The sequence below is a fragment of the Mesitornis unicolor genome, unplaced genomic scaffold, assembly GCF_000695765.1.
Source record: "Mesitornis unicolor isolate BGI_N332 unplaced genomic scaffold, ASM69576v1 scaffold23444, whole genome shotgun sequence".
Taxonomy (NCBI): Eukaryota; Metazoa; Chordata; class Aves; order Mesitornithiformes; family Mesitornithidae; genus Mesitornis; species Mesitornis unicolor.
The window spans coordinates 29,823-53,169 of NW_010181104.1; the positions used below are offsets into that span (position 1 = coordinate 29,823).

General features: G+C 38.3%; 1 protein-coding gene across 1 annotated transcript in view; it reads right to left on the reverse strand.

Moving 5' to 3' along the window:
- Positions 1-22,941, reverse strand: part of DOPEY2 (dopey family member 2) — a 45,711-nt gene extending 22,770 nt beyond the window's left edge. Inside the window, exons 1-13 of the mRNA XM_010183323.1 lie at positions 22,804-22,941; positions 12,830-13,011; positions 12,552-12,722; positions 9,908-10,097; positions 8,934-9,032; positions 8,088-8,211; positions 7,274-7,374; positions 6,718-6,832; positions 4,053-4,173; positions 3,548-3,667; positions 2,577-2,682; positions 1,904-2,095; positions 412-1,105 (exon numbers count right to left, since the gene is read on the reverse strand). Of these exons, the coding sequence (XP_010181625.1) occupies positions 412-1,105; positions 1,904-2,095; positions 2,577-2,682; positions 3,548-3,667; positions 4,053-4,173; positions 6,718-6,832; positions 7,274-7,374; positions 8,088-8,211; positions 8,934-9,032; positions 9,908-10,097; positions 12,552-12,722; positions 12,830-13,011; positions 22,804-22,941 (2,353 nt within the window). The remainder of the gene's footprint in view (positions 1-411; positions 1,106-1,903; positions 2,096-2,576; positions 2,683-3,547; positions 3,668-4,052; positions 4,174-6,717; positions 6,833-7,273; positions 7,375-8,087; positions 8,212-8,933; positions 9,033-9,907; positions 10,098-12,551; positions 12,723-12,829; positions 13,012-22,803) is intronic.
- Positions 22,942-23,347: the final 406 nt, after the last annotated feature.

Genomic DNA, 23,347 nt, shown 5'->3' on the forward strand with positions numbered 1-23,347 from the left:
TGCTCCTATTATAGTTTAGAGCTCCAGTTTTCCACCTATACCCTTCCTTGGGGGGAAGAAAGGATGGGGGACAGCCACACAGACCATAGGGGACAGATTTCCTGAAAATCCAGAACTACGTCACAAGGTTTTACAGGCCAGAAGGCTTTTTAACACCTTCAGCTAAAGTTTTCTAGCGAAAGTTTTCAGAAGAATGTGAATTTTAAAAGCTTGGCAAAAATTGTCCCTCAGCTGCAAGACACAGAAGACCTGGTGATGCAGGCAAGTCTTTAATTCCCATGCAGCTTGCCTTCAGCCCTGTCAAAAGGCATTACTACTGGCCCTGGTCACACATCTTGCAAATAGCCCAGATCACATTGCCGTTTGCATCCTCAGATGCTCAAGTTGCCCAGTAAAGGAATCTTCTCTTACCAGGAACCTGAAACAGAGAAATACACAACTGTTCCATCTCCTCCTCCGAAAGATAGACTGGGAATGTGGTACAATCCAACAAAAGGTGACAAGCCGCAGCGAAAGCTTCCTTGCAATCACTCCTAAGGGGTCCCAAGACAAGCATTACTTGTTCTAAGTCCCACTCTTCTTCCTCCTTTTCCTTTTTGTTACCAGAGTTATGGTCAGAAGGAAGAGGATTAGAACTCCTGTTCTTGAATGGTGATCCTCGAACTGAGAACAAGTCTGAAAGCATTTGTTTAAACTGAGGTACAGTGATCTGTTTTGCATCCCATGGGCTCTTCTTCTTGCTAGCACTTTCAGGTAATCTGTAGCCATTCTCTTTTTTCTCTTTTCCACTCAGATTCATTGCTGAGATGCTTTCATTACTTGTTTCTTGAAATTGCACCCCAAAAATGTATTTACTGGAAAATCTGGCAACCAGTTCTTGGATGCAATACAAAGTCTTCTGAATGCTCCCCCCTTTCTTCCAGACATCATCTCTCTCAAGGGTCACAGTTGGCACCCCTAAATGCTCAGAGAGCTCTGGGGAAGAAGTGCTTAGACCAATGCCGCTGTCTTCTGACTTCAGGGGAGGGAATGGAGTCTCATCCTCTTCCTGCAGCACAGACTTAGTCTCCAAGGCTATGTCCACATTTTCCTTTTTCACTGGGCTCTAAAACAGAAATGTTATTGTGGTTAATGTGGCCCCATGTAGATTATTTAAAACTATGTAGAGCTGTGGCAGGCACTGGGGAACAGCAATAACAGAAAAAAAAAGAACCCTAGTATTTGCAATTTCCACATACAGATTCGTAAGAAGTTCAGTTCAGTTGCACTGAAATCCTAACAAATGTTTGCATAGTCTTCACACTCAGACTCATCAAACACCAACAGATCCATAGCTAGATACTTAGCAAATGAAACACTTCCTTAAAATCAGTTCACGACTAGAACAGGATTACTTATGTTGGATAATTTCTAGTCAAATGCATGTATTTGTTCTACTGCAAAACTTTGGCAGGCTGTGGCTGTGTGACTGCTTTATGCTATCCCTATCATGGTCTCTTGCACACAAATAATACTACATTGTGTTAAACTAAAATGTTAATCGAAAGCCTTGCAGACCTAACCAGCTGTAAAGCTGGGCTTGATTTGGCAACTTGACCCTTTAGCAACTGCATGATGCTGAGGGCGTTTTGAAAACCATTAAGATCACATTCTTCTCAAGAGGTAGGATTATAGCAAGACTATGCTCCCTCACTGTCATAAATAATTCAAACAAGTCAGACCTGAATACCCAGTAAGAATAAAAAGGCATCAGATAGCTCTGGAAAGGGCCAAAAAAGCTAAGTTTTATCTTTAATCTTTATTGCTGCAGTTATTACCTAGGTTTGTTAGGAGAATTAGCATTTTAAAGTAAGTTATGCCACTAACAATTTTAAACATTTATGAGTAGTTGAAAAACACCTACCCCATTTCCACTTCCTGTCTCAACGTCCAAATAGGAAGGGGGCATTTGCACTTTGCTAAGCACCTTAAAACAGGTCTTTAAGGCATGAGTGAGCTCTGGTAAACCTAATACTTCCATATTTTCCAGGAGACACTGCACCATATAACTGAGCATCTGTGGAAGATACTGAGTCTGTACTTCAGAGTAGAGTTCCTATAAACAAATAAGCATTGTTTAAAATGATAATTACATACTATCATTCAGCTATCTAGCAACATTCGTTAATGATTGATAAAGTCATTAATGAATGGTTAAGCTGTACAAACTGGCTTCTGTTCTTTCATTATTCTACATGATGGAACACTGAATCATACCCTAAAAATATCTTACAATACTCAGCCAACTAATAAGCGACTGAAAAGTCCCAGGAAATTATGTACCCAAGAAGCAAAAGGTACACTTTTTCATTTCTTTTATAGAATCGTCATTTTAAAATGCAAATAATTTTTATTTTGCTAGGTAATAGCATGGGTAGTCATATATAAGTCAGCACATGAAGTTATACTTTGCAGGACATAGCATGCACATGCACACGTATGTCAATCTGCCTATTTTCATTTTAGGTAATCACAATATGAATTATTTGATTTTAAGTTTCTTAAGATTTGAAGCAGTTAACTTCAGGTTGCCTTACCAAAGGAATCACGTCAAGAAGGAATACCAATAGTGTGCAGAGCTCTGAAATTGTAGGAGGAGTGCTAATATGTTCAAGAGGATATCTCATCTGTGTGGATTTGTTTCTAGGTTGAGAGAAACATTATTTTGTAAGCTTTTTTCCTGCCAAAATTCTTGTTACAATAAAAAAAGCATCATCGAAACCAGCACAAAATACTGAACAGCTAGACTTTCTGAAGCAAAGTGAAATGGAACTTTTAATAAAGCAGGATAAAATCACACAGAATCACAGAATCACAGAACGTTAGGGATTGGAAGGGACCTCAAAATATCATCCAGTCCATCCCCCTGCCAGAGCAGGAACACCTAGATGAGGTTGCACAGGAAGGCGTCCAGGCGGGTTTTGAATGTCTCCAGAGAAGGAGACTCCACAACCTCTCTGGGCAGCCTGTTCCAGTGCTCTGTCACCCTCACTGAGAAGAAGTTTCTTCTCAAATTTAAGTGGAAAATTTAAGTGGAAAATTTAAGTGGAAAATATTCTGTCAAAACCACCTAATCTGTAGCTCGCATGTGGGATGCTAAAGTGCTTATGATTTTCAGATTTAATTTCTATATAGAGTCTTACTTCTTAAAGTATAATCTTCTCTCTTGTATTTCAAAAGAGACAAAAAGATAGATATTCTTATTTTTCTTCAAAAAACACTTGCTCTTCCAAGGAAGACCTCTCTACCTCCCCTCCCAAACCGTTTCCTCCTTCAGCTGTAATTTTGAAAGTGATTACTTTTGTTCTCAGGTTGGTACTTTCCACCTAATTGTTTACCTGTTTGCATTCTGGAATTATTTTAGGATGCAACTCACATATCTGTCTGATTCTAACATGTATTATGTCCCTTCCAGAATTTAAATGCTTCAGTAAACTTTATCATCTTACACAGACAGCTCTTAAGCGACATTTTTAAGAGGAGCGCTATTGTTTGACGACATAAACACCTGAAACAATCTTCGAAACATTTGGTCATGTAATCCCAAAGGAAATCCGTGCTTAAGGATGTGATCAACAAATTGACTGTTTTGACAATTTCCGAAGCATTTTTGTTCTCTTTGATTGCACTGTGTAAAAGGGAAAAAAAAAGGGAAAAGAAAGAAAGGAAACAGATGTCAGTGAAGGTTCTAAGAGCATGCACATCACAGTATTAGCTGATGCTAATAATGCTTTTTGACTCTAAAAATCTTTTTCACCAGACTGATTCTTGGCCAATATAATTGTATTTAATCAACACCAATCATATGCAGTGTACTTCATTTTCTTCTCTGCTAATCAAAGAGAAATCAAGCCTGTGTGGGGAAAAAGGGGAATCATAGAAAAATCTAATCTTCTACACAGAAGGTCACTTTGCTAAAAATCTAACATTCCTTAAACTGGTTAGATTTTTAGTCAGTTAGCTTAATGTAAACAATACAGTCTCAGCCCATAGTTGAAAACTTGTAGTTATACCTTGCAAGTGTGTTGCTGCTTTGGTTGTAGCTAAGCTTGAGATCAGAATCAAGTGCATCTTTGCAGTAGGAATAAAAGGCTCTGATAACTTCAAGGAACAGATCCCCAACAACCTGTGGCCCTGCAATTGAAGGAAAAGAATCCAGTAGTTGCACCAAAGTGATTGCTAGGTGGCTCAGTTACAAACTTGTATAGACTTAACTTAGGGGTATCTAAACTAAAAACTAAGCTGAAAAAAACCAAACATGATCACCCAAGTACGAGAAACATGCTTACGTGGCTTCTTAAAATGTCAGATTTTCCAGTTGAAATAAAATTAAATCTGTAGTTAAATATTTGAACGTGTTTTTAAAAAATTATTATTTTTATTTTTTTTTAATTCTATTTAAGTACCACCTATTGCACCTTTTGTTCATTTTAGCAACTTTTTAAAGTGATATCTGGAAAGTCATAGCACTGGTTCCGCATTACACTTAAGTCACTTCAGTAAGGCACTTACACTACAGTCATTCACAAGTGACCATAATCATAACGGTAAATCTACACTTCCCATGCCAAAAATATCCACCATGCCTGTATCGATAAGAAAAACAAGCTGATTTCCCAATAAATATAAAACATAGTAGGCTTGATTAAATTTTGAGGGAGAGAAGATGGAAAAAAATCAGCAAATTGAGGAAGTCAGATGCCCAAATATATAAAAAATTGTGTATTTATAAACAGTTTTAAGAAGACCGTGTAAGTTAGGTATGTGCTGACAACTGCATCCAGTTTTCAAGGGTCAGCACTTTTTTGTTTTATCTGAAATTGTCTATAGAGGAGGTGAACAAATAATAAGTACAATACCCTAAACATGGAATCATTTAAAAAGTAGCGTATAAAGCATTCCAATGAGCGCTTCTAAAAAGGAAAAATAAAAAGTTGAAGTGACTAAGATTAGCAGAGAAGGTCAAAGATTCCTGTTATGTTTTAGTTTGCTACCTTTAAAAAAAAGTTGCATTGCTGAACCATTTCAAAAGGAAGTGAAAGTCATATTGGCTTAAGGCTCAAGAAGTTGTATTGTCTGTGCTGACTGGAACAGAAAGATTAAACTTTATGATGCAGTTCAGCTAAATAACCCTTATTTGTAGTTCAGATTAACAATGATTGCCAGCCAAATAAAACATACAATAGGGTAATATCTGTCCTCTACTTTCTAAATTGATCAAGAAATTTACAAAGGAAAAACCTTAGTCAACTATCTCGAGCATTTTTTGTCAGGAAATAAAAATGCAGTATATAAGAGGCTTTAGTCATGATAGATTTTTAAAAATCAGTTAAAAATAGAGGTAGAACCAATGGAAGGAATATTAGCACCACCATCTTATAAACACACCAACAACTGCTTCTACTAAGGTAGCACTCATTTGTTAGATAAGCAATACAGAATCTTCATCTTTCCTGGCAGTGGTTTAATAGTTCTTTAACAAGAAATGTGTTTAAAAGGACTTTCCTGATCCATAAAAGAGGATAAGCTTACCAGACACAGGGGCCTACAAAACCAAGTGTCACTCGAGTGTTCAGTCTCAGTACATTCTTATTCTAAGTCTACAGGCTTAGTCAATGGTAGCATTACTTCCCCAACCCAAGATAAAACCTAGAACAGCACTTTGGGATACAGTCAGTTGTTAAGACTCTATTAGCTTCTAACAAATACCAGTTAATTGGTCCATAGTCTGCACATGCCTCTCAGATTCACAAAATATAATTTCAAAGATTTATTTGTACATAGTTACAGAGTACTATTAAATCCTAAAAACCTGTCAAGACACTTTGGCTTAATTTTTTGATGCAGAAAGAAGAACTTGCCCTTTAAAATAAGGGCTGGCAGAGCCTCACCCTTCTGGTGCTGGCAATTTCATGTATGCAACAGGACAGACATGTGACAGGGAAGGGGAGGAAATTCTTCACAGCTCAGTCATGAAGGCTCAAACTACAGCTCCCACAGCAGCATCAGGCTGACATAAGCTGGCAGTGCCACTGACAGAGGCACCCCTACCTCCTCACACTCGTAACAGGTTATTTCCAGCTGGAGCACCTGCAGGTAAGTGGCACTGCCCACTTAGGCAGCAGTTCCACCATAGGCTATGCTGTCTGTGGGACTACCGTCTCTGGAAAAGAAACACCGTCATGAAAGTCTGATGCAAGTGTATAGGAAGGCCTGCAAGCACAGCCAAGCACTGGAAATACCCAGGCAAGAGTGGTACAGATGGTTTTCCCAGCAGAAGCTGCTTTATAAGACAGAACAAAAGGCCTGACAGTATTTTAGAGAATAAACTCTAGGGAATGAATTGAGCAGATTATTGAGACTAGGGCAGAAGTGGCACTTTTCAACTGGCCCCTCAGATTGCCATTCCGGGCACGGAAAAGCATTATCCTCACTAGGATACATCCACGATAGACAGTGGAGTGCTTGGCAGAAGAGGCAGAGATAACCTGGAGAGGGTGCTTGCTTCAGAGAAACATTCTGAACCAGGCACAAGGCAAGGAACACGGCCCCCTGCACACTAATACACACATACTCAAAACTAGGAAGAGTTGTGCCTTGAGTCCTATTGTCAAAGGCAATGAGGACCAAGTTGTAACAGTCGTTGGCAGTCACAACAGAAGTAACAAGCAACATTACCTATTTCAGGTTTGTCAAGGAGACTGATTAGGATGCGGAAGGGTTTCAAATAAGCTTGATGCTGTTCCTCTGTATCAGACTCTGGGAACTTCTGATGTAAAATTTCAGTCAAGCTCTAGTAAAAAGAAAACATCAAAATGTTATATGTAGAAGAGAGACTGCCATTTTATTAAGACCTGAAGTGTTTCTAAATTTTATTTTGTTTAGTACTGGCTACAATTGAACTTCAATTTTCCACAGAGGGTAGAAAAATCAATGACATCTTATCATCATCTGTACTCAAGAGTTGATCTGAATAGAAAAGCATTTTTAAATAATTCAACGATGCTACCCTTTGGTTTCATTAGATTCCATTTGTATTGTAAGCATATACAATACTGGGATAAATACAGCATAGCAGGCATTCAGATACATGAAAATATAACCACCAAAAGGATGTTGTCTTTAAGGACAGAAAGTGAAGGACAAACCAAGTTGTGCAGCAAACAATTCTAGACACAGTTTGCGATAACATTTGAAAGGATCATAAATACATCTGCATACAATGAACACGCACCTCAACCAAAAGATCTTTAGAATATTTTCCAAAGAAATAAATAGCATGGTCTTCAGAAGTTGTTGAGTCTGGAGCGAAAGTACCACCTTTAATATCAGAGCCTACAAGATAAAAAGCGACATCAGGAGCACTGAGAAACACTACAGTACAGAACACTATACACACATCACTTATACAAATACTGAAATTACACATTTTTAACCTCTGTAGTTTCAACACTTTGCTTGAAACTAATTCACATACTGCCCAAAGACAGCCCACACATCACAGTTCAAGGCATCCAGATGTGCTGTATTGAACATAAATCAAAAGCAAGGCCAGATCCAAACATGGAACCAGCAAGAGCAGCCTTCATGCAACTCTGTGGCTACAGTTCTTGCCCTATCAAATTTAACCTCCTCTTATAATGTTAAAAGGAGGCAGATGGGGAGAAGCTATAGCTGTCTTACAGCCCCTCCTTGACAATTAAGCACAGATGGGAATTAACAGACTGCTACTTCCAGAGGTTAAAATAGCCTTCACTCCTTTCTGTCCGTTGAACCACTTTAGAATGAACTGTGGATGGGACCAGAAATAATTCATCAGATACTCTGTGATTCAGGACAGTGAAATGAATTCACCTCTGAAGAGAAGACCTGTTTGCCAAATGAATGCTTGATTTTATTAAACAGGTACTTAATAAATGGCAACGAAACACCACTTTGTTTTATCATCATTCACTAACTGCTGGAAAAGTGTATTGCATTTTTAAGCACTTTTTTTTTTCTCTCTAAGGTATGCAGAATACTGAATGTCACTGTATATTGTACAGTACCTAGCAACCAAGCGTATAATCTTCTATTGAGTGACATGTCTCTCCTCAACAATGTCTGTGTAGCAGATGACAGAATATAGACTAAATCAGTCCTGCGCAATAGAATGGTGCTTTCGTTGCAATCCTGGGTTGAAAAACAAAAACACTTTAGCTGTTTATGAACACTGAGACAACTCAAATTGGTAATAAGGTTTTTTTCAAACTGGTAATATTAATGTTTTGGGAAAAAAAAGGCAACAAACCATCAACAACAAAATATTTTGTATATTAAAAATCCCAAGAAGGGGAATCTGACACAGTCACGACCCTTTTCATATTTAAGGTACAGAGCTACAGTTAAGCTAAAAATAGTAAAGGCTTCATTATGTTATGCCTTAAGACTTAACATTACTTGCTGCTTTCAAAATACTGACTATACTACTAGGTATGTTAGGAAACAAAGGGGAACAGCTCTTGTTTCAAGTAATATTTTCTTCCCTAGTCTTTAACAGTATCTTAGTTTAGTGCAGACAACTCCAAATGCAGAAATCCTACTTGAAAAAGGAGGTCAATATTTTTCCATATGGAGTTGTTCAGGCCTGAATATTTCAAACACATTCCAAATATCACAACATTCACTGTGAAAGCATGTCTTCATTTGAAGCTACAAGAAGTCTAAGAAGCAAGAGACTCCCCTCTACTATAAAAACTGATGGGGGAACAAGAAACTGCAAAATCTGTTCATTGACTTTGAAGGTACAAAATTCAGACATTTGGCAATAACAGAGGTAGGAGCTGGATTTGTTTCACAGAAGACACTTTCCTGCACAAAGTGCGCATGCGACAATACCAAAATAGTCCTCTTACCAAAGCTGTATAAAACGGGAAGAAGAAGAGAATCACTTCTAGAGTGTTTCTTTGCACAAGGACATTTGAATCCAATACTGATACACACAAAGACTTTATCTGTCAAAGGAACAGAAAGCACAATGATGTTTTACTTCATGACAGCATTTAAATTACAATCACTGTTAATAAGGAAAGAAAGCAAACTTGGTTACACGTGAAAAATATTTTCTTAAAATAAGAGGGCCATTACTTAGCCATTTAACTCCTGCCCCCAAAATGAGTTAAAATTTTTTTTTGTGGATACTGCTAAAAGAATCGTTAATTCTTATGAAATACGTGGTTTTGTAACAATACAGAATGTCACAGTGTGACACCATTAGCTATCAAAGAGAATGTGAAGCCTCATAAAATTCAGATACTAAAGTACTCTAATTAGCATTACAGTTATTCCATCACTCAAGTTAACACAAATTACTACCTGCTGAAGATTTCCATTTTACTGAAAAAAAAAAGATACTAAATTTCAGAATTATCTTCCAGAACTGCAAACACTTTGAGAAATCTACATTAAACATGATAAATGCTGTATTATAGAAGAGATGGACTTCAATCTTAAATGGAAATTCAGAACAGGTAGCGAAAAAATGTCAGCTTTATCTTGTGAGTTGAAACAGAGTCAGTCTTTTAAGGCTGTATGCAGTACCACTTACCAAAAATTGCAGAAGCTTCAGAATACTTGAATACAGAATACCAAAATCTGTATGGGAGATTCTATGCTATATTTCAGGTACGATGCTCCCATGAAGTAACTATATTAAGCAATTCCAAAGTGATAACCTTTCAGCCTCTCTCTCTCTCTCTCTCTCTCTCTCCCCCCCTCATAACACTTTAAAGAGCATATAATTATAATTTAATACAGAAAAGGTACAACCTGCTACTATGCTGGCACTACAGTAGCTCAGACTGTTCTATGAGGAGTGCAATGAACTTACTGTGAGCTTATGATCAGTGCCAAGCGTGTACTTCTGCTGTTTTCCAGACAGCTCTCTGTTGATGTGGCTGACAACAAAAAGAGAAGCAGGCAGCCTGATGGATGGGCTGACCAGGACACTGCCCCAGAGCGCTCCGTAGAACACTTCTTGGCCCATCAGTAAGGAGAGCCTCACAAGCAGAGCATCTGTTCTGTACGGAATATATTTGACATCAGAAAACAGACTTTTGTTAGCTCAGTTTTATAACATAAAAAGCCAATTATACACAGAATTAGTATTGTAGTTGACATAATTTATTTCATTTCCTTATCTTTGTATTATCAGTATTGCCCTTTTCCCTTGAGGATGGCCAGCATCTGACTGTACAAAAACAATCAAAAACCACTCAGTCTTTTGTCACTGTGCACATTCACTGAAACTAAGTTTCTGTGCATACTTTGGAAACTTCTCCAGTAATTATCTGCAAACATTAAGCTGACCAAATTACTGCAGTAGCTCTGATTAGAAAATATTTACAGTGACAGGCGTGCAATGCTGAACTGGAAAGAATTTAAGCTGATGCTAGACTCAGAAAGCCAATTTTATCAGTTTGGGAACTGGAAGATATCCTACTTATTTATACTTACAAATCAATGGGCTCAATTTGTAAGTCACTGAACAAAGAAAAACATGAGGTAAAATTACATAGTCAGTTACTGCACACAGGACTGGTATGCTGAAATTAGTTCAAAGGCTATCACATTGGAGGTCCTATGACTGAAGGCACATTCTCTGCTTTTGCAATGCAGTCATTTTACTATAATGTGGAAATTAAAACTTCATGTGAAGAATGTAGAGAAAAGAGGAACAAGTCCAGCATAGAAGAGGGACACCCTACCCCCCAATCTGATGTTCTTTTCCATTTCTTTATAAAGTAGCCCTTAAGCCATTTTTCTCTTTTCCACTTTGTGTCTGTGTATGTGAGCAAACTCATGCATAAGTGCATGTTTAAGAAGGAAATAGTGTCTAGGCTGAAGCACGACCCCAGCTAGTATTTCTGCTACTTTCAGGAACAGAAGGGGATGTACTAGTGTTAGTCCTCAATATTGAAGATTCTGAAAATGTTCAGAGGAGATTCAATCAGGAAGCTGAATTCAAAATTAACCTAACACATCTTCTGACAAGATATCTTATTCTATCTTTCTTGCGCAAGAATCATTATGATGAGTAAACTAAAGGAAGACTTTCTTATATAATTTTTATATTTCACAAAATAGCATTAAATTAATTTTAGCATAAAATTTTCACAGTGAAATATACGGTTAGTTCCTGCCTATGATCCTGTTTGCTCAAGGCAAAGAGGAAAAACAAGGCCACCAAGAAAAAAGAAAGAAAAAGACTGTAAAACCAGAAGTCAGATCTTGGAAGTTAATATGCAGTTCCCATTAACTCACTACTTCAAATTTAGCCAGTTTCAAAACAAGTTCAGTCTTCCTACAAAGGCTTCAGATAGCCACGAGATTTAGTTCCAAGGGAACCCCTTTCTCCTCCAAGCCTCTAGCAACTAGTGCTGTAGGAAAGACTATACGCCATTGATTATAAGCCTGCCAGACAAAAAGCACATACTAAAAATTAATGTTTCTACAGTAGATATATAAGAGGTATATATTTGTCCATGGATCTGATGTTCTGGAATTGGCAACTGAATGCTGCTGACCAATTTGGGAACCCATGCAATCTACTTTTAGCTGCTCCAGCAATTAATACGAGCCTTCAATTTAATACTCATTTTTAAAAAGAGGGATTAGACACAGAAGTATTTTGCTTATCAGCTGTAATCTATGCAGCCTAGTATATCTTGCTTTTTTTTGCTTTTTTTTTTTTTTTTTTTTTTAAGTGTACACACAGCTATTTAAGATTCAAAAAGGGCAGAGAGAACAGCCAACACATCCAGACTGGTAATGCGGAAGGAAGTACGTTACCAATGCAACGTTTAGTGCCTCTTTAAGCAAAGAAACATTTAGATGAAATCTACAGTGGTTGAGTTCTTCTAAGATCTTACAAAACAGTTCTGGTAACTGAAGTAAAACCACTACACAAATGGGTGCTGAGCTACTCTTTCCAGAACGCTTCCTGACCCTGACTTTATCGCACTGAATCTCACTGTCATTACTGCCAAGGGGCACCCAAGAGCAAGACAGATACTTTTTTTCACAATAGATTTTATAAGAGTTGCCTCTTGCTCATGTCTGCAGAACCTGAGGGTAAGTATCTGGCATAGAAAGACTGGAAAGAATTCAGCTGCTCTCTCATGTTACAATATTTAAGTGAAATTTATCGACAGAGCAGTGGTTTGGGGAGTCAGGTTAATTATTTAGAAGTTCAGAGGAGCTTTAAAGAAGTTTTTATACTTTTCTCTCATCACATCTATTTTTAACCCTCCTTTTCCTCTTCTCTCCTCTTCTACTCCTGAGATGAAAATAGAAAGGGAAAGGGTTTTGTTACTTTAGCACTATTCATTGCATCTTTCAGGGACTCACCATTCTTCTACCCTTAGAAGGACTTTTATCAGGACTTCCATATAGAGAGTTGATAGAAATTTCTTGGTAATTCCCTATGAAAGTAAAATACTGTATATTGCTTTAAAATGAATATTACTTCTCACCTGTCATAAATTTCTGATCCTTCTTCCAATCCAGGTAGCAGTCCAATTACAAAGGCTTGAAGACCAGGCAGGAGGGACTTTTGGAGAGGAAGAAAGTATTTCTCATACAAACCAAGGAGGACAGGCCTCACTGACATTGCCGCATTTGCCAGCAGAGGAAACAAACCAGAGCTTTTTTTTTAAACAAAACAAAACAAAACAAAACAAAAAGATAAGGAAAAAAAATCAGTTACTTGAAATATTGTGTGAAATGCATAGGCTTTTAAAGAAAAGTTCACCTGTACAGGAATAAATCCTTGGCAAGCCATTTTGTCCCAATAATTTTGAAGATTATTTCATAGGTTTCTAGTGCCTTTAAATGCACTCCACTGGGTAGTGCTGGATGTAAACACTGAGATAATCTTTTACTGATGATCAGTCGTCTTGGCAACAGAGAATACTTCAGGTTACTCTGAAGAGCCTGTGGAAGAAAGGAGAGCTGAATAAATAGCTATAATGTAAAAGGTGATGTATATGATGACTGCATGTCAGATGTTTGCTACTAGCATACTGAGAAGAACTCAATGCATTCAAGACTTTTCTCTCATAAATGCATTTTGTTACACTGAAACAGCACAGTTCTGCAATTGAGTTTTCACAAGGAATCAGTCATGAACAACCTAGAAAAGTCTGGTCTTACTTTGCTTAGAGGCTGGAAAAGTAAGTCAAAGGACAGGACGGGGATACGGTATCCTCATCCTATCTCCAGGGGAAGTAGAGAAGTGACAATAAGAGCATCTCAGCTTTTAAGGACAGGGAATAAAATGAAAATTAAATAAATACCTTTCCTCATAAATTTGCATTTCACGTATAGCTGAAATATAAACAAAAACCTTCCGAAAAAACAGGTACGATTAAAGGTGACAGTAACATCTTAGATGTTATTTGTAATTCTGTGTGGTGACACTCAGTAAGCTTTATTAGCTATACCTACTGTCTTGACATATAAGTAAAAGATCCTTAGGACAGGAAATGGTTAACTTAAGTATTGCAGACAGGCCAGGTCTCTGGAAAAAAAGCAAAGAGCAGCACCTTTCTTTGGAAAGATTATTCGTCCTTGAATAAGCAGGTTAAATAAGTGTGTCTCTTCAATTCAGAGAAAATTAAAAAAAGAAGTTGCAAGTAAATGGCACTTTAGCCTTTGATCACCATCTGCTCACACAAACAGATGTTTCACTGCAGATTGATATTTGGGATGTTTTCAGGATTAGACAAATTCCTGACTCTCCCAAAGGTTAAGTCATGGTCTTATCCTACGTAATTGTTTTCAACTTGAGGTTTAAAAAAGGTTTTGAAAAAGCAGCAGACCAGTGAACTAACCCTTCCTTACTTATTTCCAAGAACAACCCCAAAACATTTCAGCAATGATCACAGCATTCACTTGAACGCTGAATACTCTCATCAGTAGTAAGAGGAAGAGATAAACCCCATCATCTTGCAAAGGTGTGTGCAACTTACTAAGACTTTGCAGTTGGTGAACATCAGAAGCTAGAATCTGTGAGACTGCTATTGCCTTATTTCTTCCACTAGCTGCCCTGCCTAAACTGAGGGACCAGCTGTTAGTAAAGAGCTTCTAGGAAATAAAATTTACTCAAGAAGAAAAAGACTGAGAGTTTTTAACAATAGTACATAGAAATGTCACATCACTCTGAAATACATACAGTACAGATGCCATTTAGAGTCAATTCATTTCCTTATTTACCTGCTATGAGCATGAGATCTGCATTTTAATAGGTACTAAAAAGTAGAATCCAAGAATACAGCAATATTTCACATATGAAACTAAACCAGGTTATATTTGTGGAGTTACCTTTGTATCTTTTATATTTGAGAAATCTACTCATATATTACATGAGTAATATTATTTCAGTATTAAAGATTGAAATCCTTAACACTTGTAACAACTTTGAGGACTGCTTGAAAGCTGGACTTTGAAACATTCTGTTTATATTGGTTGGTATGTATTTGCCCACACCCTCTGTATATATAAAATAAGGTAATTACAAAAAAAACATGCCAATGGTAAATATTTTTCCTCTCAATCTAAAGACTGAACACATACCATCTTATAATTCTATCACTTAAAATTTAAATATCAATTAGGTAGAAAATTAAAACATTCACTGTTTATTACACAGAGAATCTGATCCATTGCAAAAACAGTGCCATCTCATAAAAAATGTCTTGTTTAGCTTATTTCATTTCCTAAGGATGTGAAGTAAATCTCCACCAGCAAATAAGAACTCTCCTTCCCCAAACATCCAAACATTTAGTCAGAAGAGGAAACAACACTTCAGGTATATTAGGAGTTGAACAGTGGATATGCAGGGATAACTCTGTGTTAAGTATTTCTCCTGAATAACTCTGGAACCTTCCTATGTCCAAATTCCAGCAGCTGAGACTAAATTAGGGCAAGACTACATTCATATACAAGTGCCAACTATACTGCTTCACCTAAAGAATCAAAAGACATCTCTGTACAGGAAGACTTTAAGACATTTATTATGATCCTCATATAGAAGCTGAGGAGAATTTCTGCCCATCACATCAGAATGATTCTGAGATGAAACTCCCTTCTCAAAAGTACATAATCTTTTTTTTCTGATTTGGGTTGAAGAAATACACAGTTGGACACAAGCTACAATTCTTCTCAAGAGCAGGCGTTCCTGGTTAACAGGTGTCAACCTCTGATCTCAAGGGATTTTAAACCACGCTGCCATATATTAGAAAGCTGTGGTTGCAGCAAGAGCCATTCCAGCAGAGAGGTGGCGTGGCTGCCACTTTGTTGAAAAGTTCAGACTCTTAACAGCTTCCTCAGACTTGCAGGGCTGAAAGAATTGTAAAAGGGTTGAAAGACATTAATTAGCAGATCTAAAACTGTTCATTGAAATAAGAGTGACATAATAATATATATTTTCAAATGCTACTTAGTTTCTGTGAGCTGACAGGCAAAGCTAAGCAGCTTGGTTTTTAAATATCCTGAGCTCTCACAACTGAAAAAAAGAATCAGTTGTCTGTGAGATCTAGGACTGCTGAAATGTCACTATAATTTCAGCTGTTACAGGTAAATGTTTCAGTAGCAAGCCTCGTATCATTGGCACTGCATACAGATGAAGATCCTATCCCAAACCACTGCTTCACTTTCTGAATCCAACACTAACGACCAGAGATGGACCGCTCTGCTCACAGGTTTCGACACCTGATATTCACTCATTCTTTTGATTCTTGTGAGCTTAATTTGACTGTCTTTACTTACACATGGGTTGAAGCCCACCCATGGTCTACTTTTCCTCCTTGTCTCCTCCTGCTTTCCACATGAGCAGTTAAGGTGGCAAAAGTGTTAAATGTCACTGGAACTGTCAGCAAGGGGTGGCTTCAGGAGCCAGAACTGCCAGCAAGCACTCCATGCTTAATAGAGCATCCCAGGGTTTGGTTTTCACAGATCAGCAAGAAATCAACAATCCCAGGAAACCAAGGAGTATTTGATCTACCACTGGCTTTTAAAATAAAGGCTTTAATCCCTACGTCAGGAAAAAATGAGACATGCAAAGTAATGACTTGTGACTGTGTGCGTGTGTCCAGTTTTCAACTTTCTACAGGTTCTTTATGACTGACCAGAGAATACATTATACACACAAAACATTTTCTAATGCATAAGCATGCTCAGAGTTTCTTTAAATGTGGGCTATAAAGGGTAGAAAGGGAAGACTATCTATTCATTACAGCAGTGTATACATGTGCCTTAAAACAAAACACAGACACACATACACAAAGGAATATTAGCATTTCCACAGTTACTGGTTGAAGTCATTCTGTGCTGCTTTAGAGCACCACTACAGATCAATGAGATCAATTTGCCTAGACATCAAAAAACCAAGCAAACCAAGTAACTACTTTTATTTACATAGCTAGAATTCCAGAGAAAGGCAGCATGTGCATCAATTTAAAAGATTATCTTCAACTACGAGATACTATAACTGTTGCTTTAGAAAAAAGTGGTTAGGAGGAGAGGGGGAGAAGAGCCAGTAATTCCATTTTCCACTGATTCATTTTCCAAGTAGTTAAAAAAATTCTAAACAGAGCTCCAGCTTCCACAAAAATAGCAGCATGAAGTTAAAAAATGTAAAGCAGGAGCTGGAGTTATGTTTAAAAAGGGTGAAAAAAAGAGATGTGCAAAATAGCCCTAGTCCTGCACATTGCATTTGTGGATTGGGTGTGGTGAAGTGTCATAAAGAAATTATCAGGCAAAGCTTCCCTTCCTCTCAAAGATACAAGGGTTGCCCTCAACAGAAGGCAAGTGGTGCCTGTGGTTGTAATTCAGCCAACAGTTGTTATAAAGCCATGGCAGTCAGCGTTCTCATATGAAGCAACTGGTGTAATTAATGGTTCTGCTTCTTAAATCCCTACTTCAGAAGAATCATTCTCTTCTCTGCCCTCAAGAGTAGACGTGCTGTAACATTAAGTGCTGCTACTGAAACAAACAATAGTTGGGCAGCTGCAACGATTTTTGTGCTCTTTCTCCTTCCCCTCCAAACAGATCAAGTGTTTGGTTGAGAACATATTCATCTTCAAGGTTTTTAAGCAAGAAAAGCAAGCAAAAAAACCAAAAAGTAACATACTTATTTTCTACTGAAAGTCAAATTTTTAAAAAAATTACTGAGAAACTGCAGACTAAAGACTTAAATTCAGCATTGTAAGAACTTAAACTCTGTGCATTTACACACTTGTGCTACATCCAAGGAGAAAAGGCAGTTTGAAAGTGCCCTTTTACAGCAAACATTGCTATCATTACTGAGCAAGTCAACCACGCTGTAAGCATAAAATAAGTCCCTGTAGAACAACTGATTTTTCAGAGGTCATAATATTGGATGTCATGGTGAACAGTAACTAGAAATGACCATCTTGCTCAGAAAAAGGACACTGGCCTGCCAGCCAGGCTCAGTGGCAAGAGTCACTAGCAAAGCCTCTGTGCAAGTTCCATACCACTGATACCCAAACACCGCTGAAAAATTGTTGGCAGAGGTATTTCTCCCAATACGCGTGGCAAAATCTTGTCCATTATTCTTGTAGAACAGATGCAAGTTGTTTTGGGGTTTTTTTGTAGATTGGTTGTGGTTTTTCTGTTTGGGTATTTGTTGTTTTTTTAATATATATGGATCAAATGAAGCAACAGGGGAGTTTAAATCTTCGCTTGCCAAAAACCCAGGGAGATTTTGTACTATTCTGTGAATCAGTAAATTTCACGGACCTGTTTTGAAAACCCCCTTTCATAGTTTCCTTACAAAAGCAGTCTGTGGAATCCACTATTTACTACTGCTCAGTTCTTAATTTTGCAAACTGTGCCATTTGTCTACTGTTCACCTGCACCCAGAGTTAAAGTTTCTAGAAAATAAATGCCTATAAACAGGATTAAAAAACCCTAAAGCAAACTATGCACTTGGATTTTCCTAACCTCATAATGTTTTTAGCTTCTTAATTGTCTGAAGTTCCCCACACATTAATTCTTTTATATGTAATTTTGATAATATGTATATCTGTTTATACTCTGAATAGACAGTGACAATCATTCTGGATATGAAAATGATGCTAAAAGCACTCACTTCACTGACAAGCCCACACATGCTGAGCCATCACTTATTTCTACATTTTAAAAGACAACAGCACTCATCCCCAGCATTTTTTTCTGTCGAAGTGAATTTGCAGAGTTATACCCTTTCACACCATTGGAACAAGCTTGCAGAATCTACAGTAGCACAATAACATTTTAGCACTAAGACAATTAGGAAGGATTACTGTATTCTGGATGCAGCAGACTGTACTGAACACCTGAAAACCCGAGACACAAAATAGTACTTTCCAAACAGTGAACATATGCAAAAAAAACAAAAACAAAACCAAACATTTCAAAGCTGTATCCATGAACAGTACTGAGAGGAGAATAATCCTACCTCTTGAAGCATGGAGCAGCCTAGGCCACAACTACTAAACGACTGGTCTGTCATAACTAGAGCTTGAATAGAAGCCAAGCAAAGAGAAATATCTACAAGTGGAATATGAGTAAGTTTCAAGGCAAAGACGAAAACCCTCTTTAAAACATTATCATCCATATTTACTGCCTGTTTAATCCACCTCTTTGCATCTGTCCATTCATATTCTTCTACAAGCATTTATAAAAATTACTTTCCACCGTTTCTCCTTCACCATGATGACACACACTATTCAAATTGGACCCCAAAAATCTTGCCCTTACAAACTTGGGTGTCTAGTACAAGTTAGCAAATTCTGCCAACTCGCCATCCTCCACTCATGCTCACACTTGGTACCTGCAATTCTGTTCAGAGCACTGCAGGGAAGATTCATCTTACCTAACCTTAGAAGCCTAGGTCAGCTAAAAAAAACATAGGCAAAACTGCAGTAATTCACCTCAGGCTCCTTTAAAACCAGTGAGAAACACACGCAATTTTAGGACAGCATTCATCTGACCTACTTGAAGTAGCATGAGTCACAAAACAACAAGAAAAAATAAAACCCCTTATTCCTCTCCCTGTCTAAAAGTGATTCAAGGTGAAGCTTTCCACACTGAAGTCATCTGAAGCTAGATAAGGCTCATCTCCCTTAAGTGACAAAAAATAATCTTTCTAGATCTACCAACTGATGGTCAACCTGTTTGGCTGACCATTTAGATTAAAGTCAACTGGTTTCTGTGTTGCTTCCCTGGTTCTACAAGTCACTGCAAAACATCAGTTAGAATCACAGACAAACTGTGAAAAGCAACCTTCAGTTTAACCTTGGTAGCTAAGTAGTAACAGAAAGAGGTACTAGAGTTGTCACCTTTCACCAGGAGTAACAGCAGCAAGAGGTCCTTGGCTTCTGCCAAGGCCAAAGGGATCTGGATCAGTTCCCTTCATTCTTTTTCCCTCATCTTTAAGCAGCAAGAGCCTGTGCTTCAGACATTGTATTGAAAGGGTAATGCCACTGAGCTTCTATAGAAATAAGAGAGCGTGTGTGTGTGCGCACGCATGTGCGTTTGTGCGTGTTAACTTGTGGGACTCAATAGTGCAAAGTATTGTTGACATCTGCCTACAGGAGAAAAAGCCTCAGAAATATGACACCTATATAAGCAAGAACAACCACAATTAAAGTCAACGATATAATGATCCTTTAGAAACATATGCTTAAGCGAGATCTTCCATGCCACTCAAGAAGCATGAAAAGAACTTCTGAAAGTCCTCAACTTACTCGTCCTCTTTTGTCTCTCCCTTTCTCAGCATTTTCATGTTTGCTTAATAGGCATCACCGCACACCAGTTAGTGACACCCAGGTTCCTGAAAATAACCATGTGCAGTGTTTCAAAACATTTTTATCACTGAGATACTGTCGATCTCCTTCCTCCTACCCATTATCTCCGTGCTCATTCATTCACCCTCAGAACCGACTGTAGAAGAAATTGGGCTCTTATGTTAGAAATACCTCCAGCTCTTCCCCCAACACTAACAGAACTCAACAACACTAATTATGTTTTAGGAAGTAAGAGACTAAGTAACCATAGAAGTTAAGAGAAAGAATAGCTATTGACATCTTATTTCACAATCCTGCTTTTGGCAGCACATTCCCCTGACATGTCATCCTTATTTTAAGATAACAGACAGAAGCAGATGAACACTGGGGATGATTTGTTCTACCAATTCTTAAGCTCCTAAAACGATTAAGTCCATAAAATACCACAGCAGATGGACTGATGTAACTGCCAAAAGCTTTTTCGCTTGGTTTCTACTACGCTGCTACATACTTTGGCAATTCTGTACCTGAATAAGAGTTTCAGTGTGTTCATCTAGGTCAAGATAAAAGATCAAAGCCTAGCTCTTGCCGCAGGTAAAAAATCTCTCACTCTGATTATTTCTTATTTTCCCTTTTGAGAGAAGCATTCTGAAAGCCTCTAGCTTTCCTTATTGACTCAACAGGAATCAGGATGAAACAGTGAAGGTAGAAATGTGCGACTCCTGATGCCAGAGCAATATCCATCTCTCTTCTGAAGAGGAAAGAACATGGCTGTCCTTAAAAAACCCTCAGTTTGGCAAATGTTGTTCCAATTTTCAAGAAGAGTAAGAAGGAAGACCCTGGTAATTACAGGGAGCCTGTCAGTCTCACTTCAGCACCTGGTAAAATTATGGAAAAGGTTATTCTGGGAGTCTGAAAAACACTTGAGACACAATGCAGTCATTAGTCACAGCCAGCATGGCTTCACAGGGGGAAAGTCCTGCTTAACCAACTTAATTTCCTTTTATGACAAGGTCACCCATCTAGTTGACCAAGAGAAGCCACTAGATGGTTTTTTACTATTTTAGCAAAGCTTTTGATACTGTCTCTCACAATAGCCTTCTGGATAAACTGTCCAGCACACAGCTTGACAAGTCCATAATACGCTGGCTGAGCAATTGGCTGGTGGGTCGGGCTCAAAGAGTTATAGTAAATGGGGTTACATCAGGCTGGCAGTCTGTCACCAGTGGGGTTTCCCAGGGCTCAATTCTAGGGCCAGTGCTCTTTTATGTTTTAATAAATGATCTGGATGCAGGAATTGAGTATACATTAAATAAGCATGCGGTTAATACTAAACCAGGCCTTACAGAGATCTGGATAGACCAGAGAGCTGAGCAATCTCCAACCGTAAGAAATTTAACAAGAGCAAGTGACAGATTCTCCACCTGGGAGGGGATAATCCTGGTTATAAACACAAACTGGAGGATAAGAGGCTGGAGAGCAGCCCCATGGAAAGAGATCTGGGGGTCTGGGTTGATGGCAAGTTGAATACGAGTCAACAGTGTGCCCTGACAGTCAAAAGAGCCAACTGTGTCCTGGGGAGCATCAAACACACCATAGCTGGCTGGTCGAGGGAGTCGACTGTCCCAGTCTACACTGCAGTGGTGCGGCCCCACCTCAAGCACTGTGTACAGTTTTGGGCACCTAAGTACAAGGACATCAAACTACTGGAGTGTGTCCAGAGAAGGATGACCAAGACGGTGAAAGGTCTTGAGGCCAAGACATAACAAGTGTCTGAGGCCACTCCGTTTGTGCAGCTCAGAGAAGAGGAGGCTGAGGGTTGACCTTACTGCAGCGTACACCTTCCTCAAGGGAGGCAGCGGAGGGGGAGGTGCTGATCTCCTCTCTCTGGTGACCAGTGATAAGACACAAGGAAAGGGAATGAAACTGCATCAGGGGAAGTTCAGGTTGGACATTAGGAAAAGGTTCTTCACTGACAGGGTGGTCAGTCACTGCAACAGGCTACCAAGGCAAGTGGCCATGGCACCAAGCCTGGCAGAGTTCAAGGAGCATCTGGCTGATGCTCTTAGTCGTGTGGTTTAGTGTTAGGTAGTCCTGCGAGGAGCAGGGAGTTGGACTTGATGATTCTTATGGGTCCTTTCCAACATGAGATATTCTGTGATTCTATGGATTCTCCTCCCCTCTGAAAACTCTGCAGAATTAAGGTTTAGGAATGACAGCAAAGGCATGAGGCATATAGCAGGGAACAACAGATGTTTCCTGGTGAAATTCCTGCAGGAGTTGTGTCCTCCTACTCCTACTTCCTTAACGACTGTAACTACTCTTGCCCCATGTACACTCAGGAAGAGCTTTATGTTAGGAGAGACCAAATGGGACACAAACACACATTTTGTTTCTTGGGCAGGAGGAGAGGACACATTTCTTAGGTGTTTTCCCATAGAAGTATTTTTCTTTCTTCCTGTATTCTGCTGTATTTGCTATGGTCATACAAAAGACACCACCAGCAACAAATAAATTATTTCCCCAAATACAATGCAAAAGCATGGTTAAGCAAATGTGATCTTTAAATATAAACTTTGATTCAGAATATATATCAAAACTTGCAACCTCCTGTTCTATATAAAGACTTCTTTGGCTGCTCTAGAGCAAGTAACCAGCATCCTGAGGGTTTCTTTGATACAAAACCTAAATTAACTTAGCTTTATTAAAGAAAAAAAATACCATTTGGAGGAAACCTCAGTTGGTTTTACCAGATTTTCTCACATTTATATAAAAGATACTGACTTAGCTGCTTCCATTACCCTTCCTTTACAAATTAATATTTTTCTTGAGTGAATTTTCAATTTTGCTAAGTACTGTAAGTTACAGAAAAGTTAATAACAATACAAAGATTAAAAAAAAAACCAAATGAAAAAATATTCCTGTGACACTGTACCTTATTGAGTTTGCCGAGGGAAGATATAAGATCCGCCCATTCACTTGATGATTCAAAGTTTCTCAAAGCTTTCTCAATCGCTGAAGAATAATTTCTGTATCTGTAATCACCAAGTAACTCCTGCTCTTCCGGATCCATCTTTGGTTCTCATAGCAAGGCGAAATTTCCTGGTAAACTAAAACATGCACACAGTTACAAAAAGATAACCCACATTTAAGTTCTGGCAAACCTAAAGCACTGTAAGATAACAATAAATGTGCAGAAGCACTGGCAGATCACAATAAACAGGTCATGTGATCAAGTTTCAACACAAAGTTAAAAATATTTTAACAGACATGACTCCAACTCCCCACTGCCTGTTTTAGGAGTTTTGCAGTCACACATTCCTATTTATGAAACGTGTTTTCCTCCCATGCGCGTGGATCTCTCACACAATAACAAAGAAAAGGAATATGACATCTCACTAAAAACAGTCAAAGTGCTGACAAGGAATTAGGGACAAGTAAATAGTTTTTATAACTTATCATCTCTGGAGTGTTTTGAA